Raw genomic sequence first — 10000 nt, forward strand, 5'->3', positions numbered from 1 at the left:
ATATCTAGTCCTCATTTATGTTGTTATTGTTACAATACATATCTAGTCCTCATTTATGTTGTTATTGTTACAATACATATCTAGTCCTCATTTATGTTGTTATTGTTACAATACATATCTAGTCCTCATTTATGTTGTTATTGTTACAATACATATCTAGTCCTCCTTTATGTTGTTATTGTTACAATACATATCTAGTCCTCATTTATGTTGTTATTGTTACAATACATATCTAGTCCTCATTTATGTTGTTATTGTTACAATACATATCTAGTCCTCCTTTATGTTGTTATTGTTACAATACATATCTAGTCCTCATTTATGTTGTTATTATTACAATACATATCTAGTCCTCATTTATGTTGTTATTGTTACAATACATATCTAGTCCTCCTTTATGTTGTTATTGTTACAATACATAGCTAGTCCTCCTTTATGTTGTTATTGTTACAATACATATCTAGTCCTCATTTATGTTGTTATTGTTACAATACATATCTAGTCCTCCTTTATGTTGTTATTGTTACAATACATATCTAGTCCTCCTTTATGTTGTTATTGTTACAATACATATCTAGTCCTCATTTATGTTGTTAATGTTACAATACATATATAGTCCTCATTTAGGTTGTTATTGTTGCAATACATATCTAGTCCTCCTTTAGGTTATTGTTGAATTATTGTTGCAATACATATCATACCATAACATAACCATAAACATAACTATAAATATAACCATGACATAACCATAACATAACCGTATTCACTTGTTCATTCACCTTTAATCATTTGACTTATATCATTTGTTTAAACATAACCATAACATCATTTTGACCGTGATTGCAGTACCATTTCTGGCCACATTATTACATATGGCACCTTTAAATTATTTTATTAGTCTATTTTTCACGTATTTACTCATAATTTTTTTCTTTGTTTACATTTACATTTTCCTATTTGCGATTCTTTTTTTTTTGCATCTCTTTACTAATTTATTGGTGTTTGCATATTGTGGACTACATGCACCAAGTTATATGGCAATCTGAAAGGTTTGAAACCTTAGTCAAATGTCTCCTCTTTAGTTTTGGGCGTACATTATGTTGCTAAGCATGCTCTACTTATTTTCACCAGTACAACCATTGCTAGCGTTGGTTGTAGTCGCTTTTAGTCTTTGTTTTCTGATAGTAATGACAATAACCATATGATTGCCATTTGTTGTGATATTGTACGCAGGCATGATGTACTTCTTCCTGAAAATCGCCTAATTTCTGTGTCAAATGTGTTGGTTATTGCCAAAACGCTTGTCTATTCAGCTATTATGGTCCCTGCACCTCAAACTCTAGTAAGAGTAAGTGGAAGTTTGAAGTTCCTTGAAGTAGCCCAGTCCATTAGAGGTGGATTTGGCTGATTATCTGGCAACCTCAGTCAGGAAAAGGGGGAGGGGACTACATGATTTTGACTGCATTATTACATATGGCACCTTTAAATTATTTTATTAGTCTATTTTTCACGTATTTACTCATTATTTGTTTCTTTGTTTACTTTTACATTTTCCTATTGGCGATTCTTTTTTTGCATCTCTTTACTAATTTATTGACGTTTTCATATTGTGGACTACATGCACCAAGTTATATGGCAATCTGAAACAGTAGTCTATAGGCATACCTTGGTAAAATGTCTCCTCTTTAGTTTTGGGCGTACATTATGTAGCAAAGCATGCTCTACTTATTTTCACCAGTATAAAAATGTTGCTAGCGTTGGTTGTAGTCGGTTTTAGTCTTTGTTTTCTGATAGTACTGACAATAACCATATGATTGCCATTTGTTGTGATATTGTACGCAGGCATGACGTAATTCTTCCTGAAAACAGCTTAATTTCTGTGTCAAATGTGTTGGTTATTGCCAAAACGCTTGTCTATTCAACCTCAACCCCTAGTAAGAGGCGGTGGAAGTTAGAAGTTCCTTGAAGTAGCCCAGTCCATCCAGTTGGATTCGGCCGTGTATCTGGCAACCTCAGTCAGGGAAAGGGGGAGGGGACTACAGAATTGTGACCACATTATTACATATGGCACCTTTAAATTATTTTATTGGTCTATTTTCCGCGTATTTACTCATTAATTTTTTTCTTTGTTTACTTTTATATTTTCCCATTTGCAATTCTTTTTTTGCAAGTCTTTACTAATTTATTGGTGTTTTCATATTTTGGACTACATGCACCAAGTTATATGGCAATCTGAAACAGTAGCCTATAGGCATACCATGGTAAAATGTCTTTGTGGGGGAAGAGTGTGATCAGCGCGCCTGCAGGAGCAAAGGTCACCGCCTCTGTCCATGGTGCTGAAGACAGAGCACCATCAGACGGGGGCGTGGCATGTGCTGACGGCGAGACACAGCTGGCAGGTGATCAGATCCCACAGGTGGTACGTGTTAATCTAATCATCTGCTGTCTTTAACAGTAAGATGGGACTGAAAAGTCACATTCTATTAGGAGAGAGAATGTTGATGAATATAATTAAAACCTTGTTAAACCTGCACGCTTGGCTACGGTGCCGTGTCTGTCAGTGACTTCCACAGTCTCCTCTTTAGTTTTGGGCGTACATTATGTTGTTAAGCATGCTCTACTTATTTTCACCAGTATAACCATTGCTAGCGTTGGTTGTAGTTGGTTTTAGTCTTTGTTTTCTTCCAACAAGATGTATTTGACACGATGGATTTTACAGTGCTCATATTTCTACACAGGAAGTGAGCAGAAGGAACAAATATATGCTTCTTCCGACTCCCTTTCAGACAGGTGGAAGTGCAGTAGGAAGAAGAAGGGTGTTGAGGGTAAGATAAGGTAAGATAAGCGAGGAAGGGGAAGGGTGGTCCACTCACTCCTGCAGGGTCTCCACGCCCATTTCCTTGTAGTGCAGCTCCTGTCTCACCTGCGCCAACTCCTGCTTCAGTCTGGAGAGCTGCAGGTGAAGACAAGGACATGACTGTGTCAGCGTGTGTGTGTCAGCGTGTGTGTGTGTGTGTGTGTGTGCGTGCCAGCCACACAATGGCCCCCTCTCTCCTCAAACTGCCGAGTCAGCACGATGTGCACGCAGGAATGCGGTGTTTACCCGGAGATGCGCGGACGAGCTGACCAAAATGTGTCTTTGCTCAAAATAATCCGATCAATCAGAAAAGTCACAATATCTGCCACGGGTTCGATTCCACAAGTGACTGAGGGAGGCTGGAGAAAACAACCCCTAGTGCTAACCAGTATCACGAGGACTAACCACTACTAACCAGTATTAACTAGTGCTAACTATTGTCAAACTAACGTCAGTGTCTAAAAGTCAAGCCACAAAGAAAATCAGGGATTTGTTTTTTTAAGATTGTTTTACTTTGTTTTGGAACAAAATGTAATTTGATCAAAATAATGTAATCAATCAGAAAAGTCACAAAGTCTGGTCAAGGTTAACGAATGGTAACAGGTTGGATTCCACAAGTGAATGAGAGCGATGCCGGAGGATGACAAAAACAACCAGTGCTAACTAGTACTAATGACTGCTAACCCACGATAACTAATACTAACCAGTGCTAAGTATTGTCAAACTAGCGTCAGCATCTAAAAGGCAAGTCACAAAGAAAATCAGTGATTTTTTTTTTTTTTTTAAGATTTGTTTGACTTTAAATTTGATCAAAATAATCCAATCAATCAGAAAAGTCACTAAGTCTGGTCAAGGATAACAAATGTGAAATGGAACCCGTGCTCCTTTTTACCAAGTGACTGAGGGAGGCTGGAGGATGGAGAAAACAACCAGTGCTGACTAGTACCAAAGAGTGCTAACTAGTATTATCTAGTACGACTAAGAGCTAACCAGTACGAATCGGTGTTAACCAGTATTAACTAGTGCTAACCAATACCAACTATTGTTAACCTACACTAATCGGTACTAACCGGTGCTAATCGGCACTAAGTAGTGTTAATAGGTGCTAACTAGTACTAGTATTGTCAAACTAACGTCCGCGTCTAAAAGTCAGGCCACAAAGAAAATCAGGCTTTAAAAAAAAAAAGAAGATTGTTTTACTTTTATTTTGGAACAACATTTTATTTAATCAAAATAATTTAATACTTCAGAAAAGACTGGTCAAGGTTAACAAATGGTAACAGGTTTGATTCCACAGGTGACTGAGAGAGAGGCTGGGGGATGACGAAAACAACCAGCACTAACTAGTTCTAATGAGTGCTAACCCACGCTAACTAATACTAACCAGTGCTAACTAGCACTAGTATTGTCAAACTAACGTCAGCATCTAAAAGTCAAGTCACAAAGAAAATCAGTGATTTGTTTTTTAAAAGATTTTTTTAACTTTAAATTCGATCAAAATAATCCAATCAATCAGAAAAGTCACTAAGTCTGGTCAAGGTTAACAAATGTGGAATCGAACCCGTGCTCCTTTTTACCAAGTGACTGAGGGTTACAAATGGTAACAGGTTTGATTCCACAAGTGATTGAGATAGAGGCTGGAGGATGACGAAAACAACCAGCACTAACTAGAAATGCAATGAGTTTGCATTATTTTATGCTGATAAAATTGAAGGCATCAGACGCGCCATCAATATCTCAAGCAAAAAAGTTGGATCAGCGCTCCATTTAGGCAGAAGTAACACAGCAATGATGGCCAGCTTTAATGCCATAGACTCTAAAACTCTAGTGGAAACGGTGACAGCTCTAAAGTCATCCACCTGCTGCGTTGATGTTTTACCTAACAACTTCTTTAAGAATGTTTTTCACTGCCTATCAACAGACGTTTTGCAAATAGTTAATCATTCTATTCAATCGGGCAATTTCCCAAAGCACTGTAGTCATTGAACCTCTTCTAAAAAAGTGGAGCCAAGATGCCTCTGTTATCAACAACTACACACCAATTTCAAATCTACCATTCATAAGTAAAATAATTGAGAAAGTTGTCCTCCAACAACTACAAACCCCGTTTCCATATGAGTTGGGAAATTGTGTTAGATGTAAATATAAACGGAATACAATGATTTGCAAAAACCCATATTCAGTTGAATGCACTACAAAGACAAGATATTTGATGTTCAAACTCATAAACTTAATTTTTTTTTTTTTGCAAATAATAATAAGCTTAGAATTTCATGGCTGCAACACGTGCCAAAGTAGTTGGGAAAGGGCATGTTCACCACTGTGTTACATGGCCTTTCCTTTTAACAACACTCAGTAAACATTTGGGAAGTGAGGAGACACATTTTTGAAGCTTCTCAGGTGGAATTCTTTCCCATTCTTGCTTGATGTACAGCTTAAGTTGTTCAACAGTCCGGGGGTCTCCGTTGTGCTATTTTAGGCTTCATAATGCGCCACACATTTTCAATGGGAAACAGGTCTAGACTACAGGCAGGCCAGTCTAGTACCCGCACTCTTTTACTATGAAGCCACGTTGATGTAACACGTGGCTTGGCATTGTCTTGCTGAAATAAGCAGGGGCGTCCATGGTAACGTTGCTTGGATGGCAACATATGTTGCTCCAAAACCTGTATGTACCTTTCAGCATTAATGGCGCCTTCACAGATGTGTAAGTTACCCATGTCTTGGGCACTAATACACCCCCATACCATCACACATGCTGGCTTTTACACTTTGCGCCTAGAACAATCCGGATGGTTCTTTTCCTCTTTGGTCCGGAGGACACGACGTCCACACTTTCCAAAAACATTTTGAAATGTGGACTCGTCAGACCACAGAACACTTTTCCACTTTGTATCAGTCCATCTTAGATGAGCTCAGGCCCAGCGAAGCCGACGGCGTTTCTGGGTGTTGTTGATAAACGGTTTTCGCCTTGCATAGGAGAGTTTTAACTTGCACTTACAGATGTAGCGACCAACTGTAGTTACTGACAGTGTGTTTCTGAAGTGTTCCTGAGCCCATGTGGTGATATCCTTTACACACTGATGTCGCTTGTTGATGCAGTACAGCCTGAGGGATGGAAGGTCACGGGCTTAGCTGCTTACGTGCAGTGATTTCTCCAGATTCTCTGAACCCTTTGATGATATTACAGAGCGTAGATGGTGAAATCCCTAAATTCCTTGCAATAGCTGGTTGAGAAAGGTTTTTCTTAAACTGTTCAACAATTTGCTCACGCATTTGTTGACAAAGTGGTGACCCTCGCCCCATCCTTGTTTGTGAATGACTGAGCATTTCATGGAATCTACTTTTATACCCAATCATGGCACCCACCTGTTCCCAATTAGCCTGTTCACCTGTGGGATGTTCCAAATAAGTGTTTGATGAGCATTCCTCAACTTTATCAGTATTTATTGCCACCTTTCCCAACTTCTTTGTCACGTGTTGCTGGCATCAAATTCTAAAGTTAATGATTATTTGCACACACAAAAAAATCAGTATTCACTAGTGCTAACCAATACCAACTAGGGTTAACCCACACTAACCGGTGCTAATTGACACTAACTAGTTCTAATAGACACTAACTAGTGCTAACTAGTACTAGTATAGTCAAACTAACACTTTTAAATCCGATCAAAATAATCCAATCAATCAGAAAAATCACTAAATCTGGTCAAGGTTAAGAAATGTGGAATCGAACCCGTGCTCCTTTTTACCAAGTGGCTGAGGGAGGATGGAGAAAACAACCAGTGCTGACTAGTACCAAATAGTGCTAACTAGTATTATCTAGTATTACTCAGAGCAAACATGTACTAATCAGTACTAACCAGTATTAACTAGTGCTAACCAATACCAACTAGGTTAACCCACACTAACAGGTGCAAATCGGTACTAACTAGTGCTAACTAGTACTAGTATTGTCAAACTAACACCTTTAAATTTGATCAAAATAATACAATCAATCAGAAAAGTCACTAAGTCTGGTCAAGGTTAAGAAATGTGGAATCGAACCGTGCTCCTTTTTACCAAGTGACTGAGGGAGGATGGAGAAAACAACCAGTGCTGACTAGTACCAAATAGTGCTAACTAGTATTATCTCGTACTACTCAGAGCTAACCTGTACTAATCACTGCTAACCAGTATTAACTAGTGCTAACCAATACCAACTACTGTTAACCCACACTAACCGGTGCTAATATACACTAACTAGTGCTAACTAGTACTAGTATTGTCAAACTAACACTTTTAAATCCGATCAAAATAATCCAATCAATCAGAAAAATCACTAAATCTGGTCAAGGTTAAGAAATGTGGAATCGAACCCGTGCTCCTTTTTACCAAGTGACTGAGGGAGGATGGAGAAAACAACCAGTGCTGACTAGTACCAAATAGTGCTAACTAGTATTATCTAGTACTACTCAGAGCTAACCTGTACTAATCAGTACTAACCAGTATTAACTAGTGCCAACAAATACCAACTAGGTTAACCCACACTAACCGGTGCTAATCGGTACTAACTAGTACTAGTATTGTCAAACTAACACCTTTAAATTCGAGCAAAATAATCCAATCAATCAGAAAAGTCACTAAGTCTGGTCAAGGTTAAGAAATGTGGAATCGAATCCGTGCTCCTTTTTACCAAGTGGCTGAGGGAGGATGGAGAAAACAAACAGTGCTGACTAGTACCAAATAGTGCTAACTAGTATTATCTAGTACTACTCAGAGCTAACCTGTACTAATCACTGCTAACCAGAATTAACTAGTGCTAACCATTACCAACTAGGGTTAACCCACACTAACCGGTGCTAATTTATACTAACTACTTCTAATAGACACTAACTAGTGCTAACTAGTACTAGTATTGTCAAACTAACACCTTTAAATTCGATCAAAATAATCCAATCAATCAGAAAAGTCACTAAGTCTGGTCAAGGTTAACAAATGTGGAATCGAACCCGTGCTCCTTTTTGCCAAGTGACTGAGGGAGGATGGAGAAAACAACCAGTGCTGACTAGTACCAAATAGTGCTAACTAGTATTATCTAGTACTACTCAGAGCTAACCTGTACTAATCACTACTAACCAATATTAACTAGTGCTAACCAATGCCAACTAGGTTAACCCACACTAACCGGTGCTAATCGGTACTAACTAGTGCTAACTAGTACTAGTATTGTCTAACTAACACCTTGAAATTCGAGCAAAAAATCCAATCAATCAGAAAAGTCACTAAGTCTGGTCAAGGTTAAGAAATGTGGAATCGAACCCGTGCTCCTTTTTACCAAGTGACTGAGGGATGATGGAGAAAACAACCAGTGCTGACTAGTACCAAATAGTGCAAACTAGTATTATCTATTCTACTCAGAGCTAACCTGTACTAATCAGTGCTAACCAGTATTAACTAGTGCTAACCAATACCAACTAGGTCAACCCACACTAACCGGTGATAATCGGTACTAACTAGTGCTAACTAGTACTAATATTGTCAAACTAACACCTTTAAATTCGATCAAAATAATCCAATCAATCAGAAAAGTCACTAAGTCTGGTCAAGGTTAAGAAATGTGGAATCGAACCCGTGCTCCTTTTTACCAAGTGGCTGAGGGAGGATGGAGAAAACAACCAGTGCTGACTAGTACACAATAGTGCTAACTAGTATTATCTATTCTACTCAGAGCTAACCTGTACTAATCAGTGCTAACCAGTATTAACTAGTGTTAACCAATACCAACTAGTGTTAACCCACACTAACCGGTGCTAATCGGTGCTAACTAGTGCTAATAGACACTAACTAGTGCTAACTAGTACTACTATTGTCAAACTAACACCTTTAAATTCGATCAAAATAATCCAATCAATCAAAAAAGTCACTAAGTCTGGTCAAGGTTAAGAAATGTGGAATCGAATCCGTGCTCCTTTTTACCAAGTGGCTGAGGGAGGCTGGAGGATGGAGAAAACAACCAGTGCTGACTAGTACCAAATAGTGCTAACTAGTATTATCTAGTACTACTCAGAGCAAACCAGTACTAATCAGTGCTAACAAGTACTAATCAGTGCTAACCAGCACTAACCAGTAATAGCCTGTATGAACTAGTGCTGATTAGTGTTAACCAGTATTACCAAGTGCTAACCAATAATAACCACTGTTTACTAGCCGTGTTTACTAGTACTAACTAGTGTCAATCAGTTGTATCATTATTAAGTAATACTAACCAGTGCTAACTAGTACTAATATTGTCAAACTAACATCAGCGTCTTAAAGTCAAGTCACAGATTTTTAAAGATAGTTTAACCAGTGCTGCTCAGTGCTAACTAATACTAAGGAGTGCTAACCAGTGGAAGTTTATAAAAAATATGAATGGCTCCAGCACCCCCCGCGACCCCGAAAAGGACAAGCGGTAGAAAATGGATGGATGGATGGACAAACGGGGGTTTACTGCGTCTTTTACGGTTACAACTAACTAGTAGTTACTCCGAGTTACAGGATGCTCTAAAATTGAAGCCAGGCTAATGTTTCCTGGTTGTGATAGAAAAACAACTAATGATGTGGAGTGCATGAGAAAGTGGGAGGGGAAATGAACAAACAATTTAAAAAAACATTCCCATTCGAATCGCAATTCGTATTCATGCCGATTCTAAATCCATTCCTCATTTTGAAGAAACTAAGAGTAACTGCCAATGCAGCTGCTGCCACCTTGTGGACCAGACCAGAAGGTCGCCTACAGCCACAGTCGCTCATGCCGATGTTTAGGGACACGGTGAATTTAGACAAGCTGGCCTGGCAGCAAGTGTGAACTGCAGTGAACCCGGCGGACCAGCTCGCTAAACGGAAAGGGGTTTCCGTGCCGCATCTTCCGAGAACCTTGCCGGCGTCTGGTTGGGCGAGACATGTGACATTTCCCGAGGGCGTGGGACAGTGGAGCGCTTCATGGCACTCGTGACCGCCGCCCGTCACTTATTGGCTCGGGAGGACCGAGACTCAGGCTGCCTCCTTCTGACCAACCTCCACAACAGCCAATCAGACGGCTGCTCATTTGCATAATGTCCCGTTTGTCTGCTCGCGCCTGATTGGTGGACACGCCTTGTTTTGGTTTTGGACTTTCCATAG

The 10000-nt window shown here is 39.2% G+C and overlaps 1 protein-coding gene across 5 annotated transcripts in view; it reads right to left on the minus strand.

Moving 5' to 3' along the window:
• wwc3 (WWC family member 3) overlaps positions 1-10000 on the minus strand; it is a 154218-nt gene that overhangs the window by 67948 nt on the left and 76270 nt on the right. For all 5 annotated transcript variants that reach the window (XM_061977532.2, XM_061977531.2, XM_061977530.2 and 2 more), the window contains one exon: positions 2874-2953. In XM_061977532.2, the coding sequence (XP_061833516.1) occupies positions 2874-2953 (80 nt within the window). The remainder of the gene's footprint in view (positions 1-2873; positions 2954-10000) is intronic.

Source organism: Nerophis lumbriciformis, linkage group LG18, assembly GCF_033978685.3.
Source record: "Nerophis lumbriciformis linkage group LG18, RoL_Nlum_v2.1, whole genome shotgun sequence".
Classification (NCBI taxonomy): Eukaryota; Metazoa; Chordata; class Actinopteri; order Syngnathiformes; family Syngnathidae; genus Nerophis; species Nerophis lumbriciformis.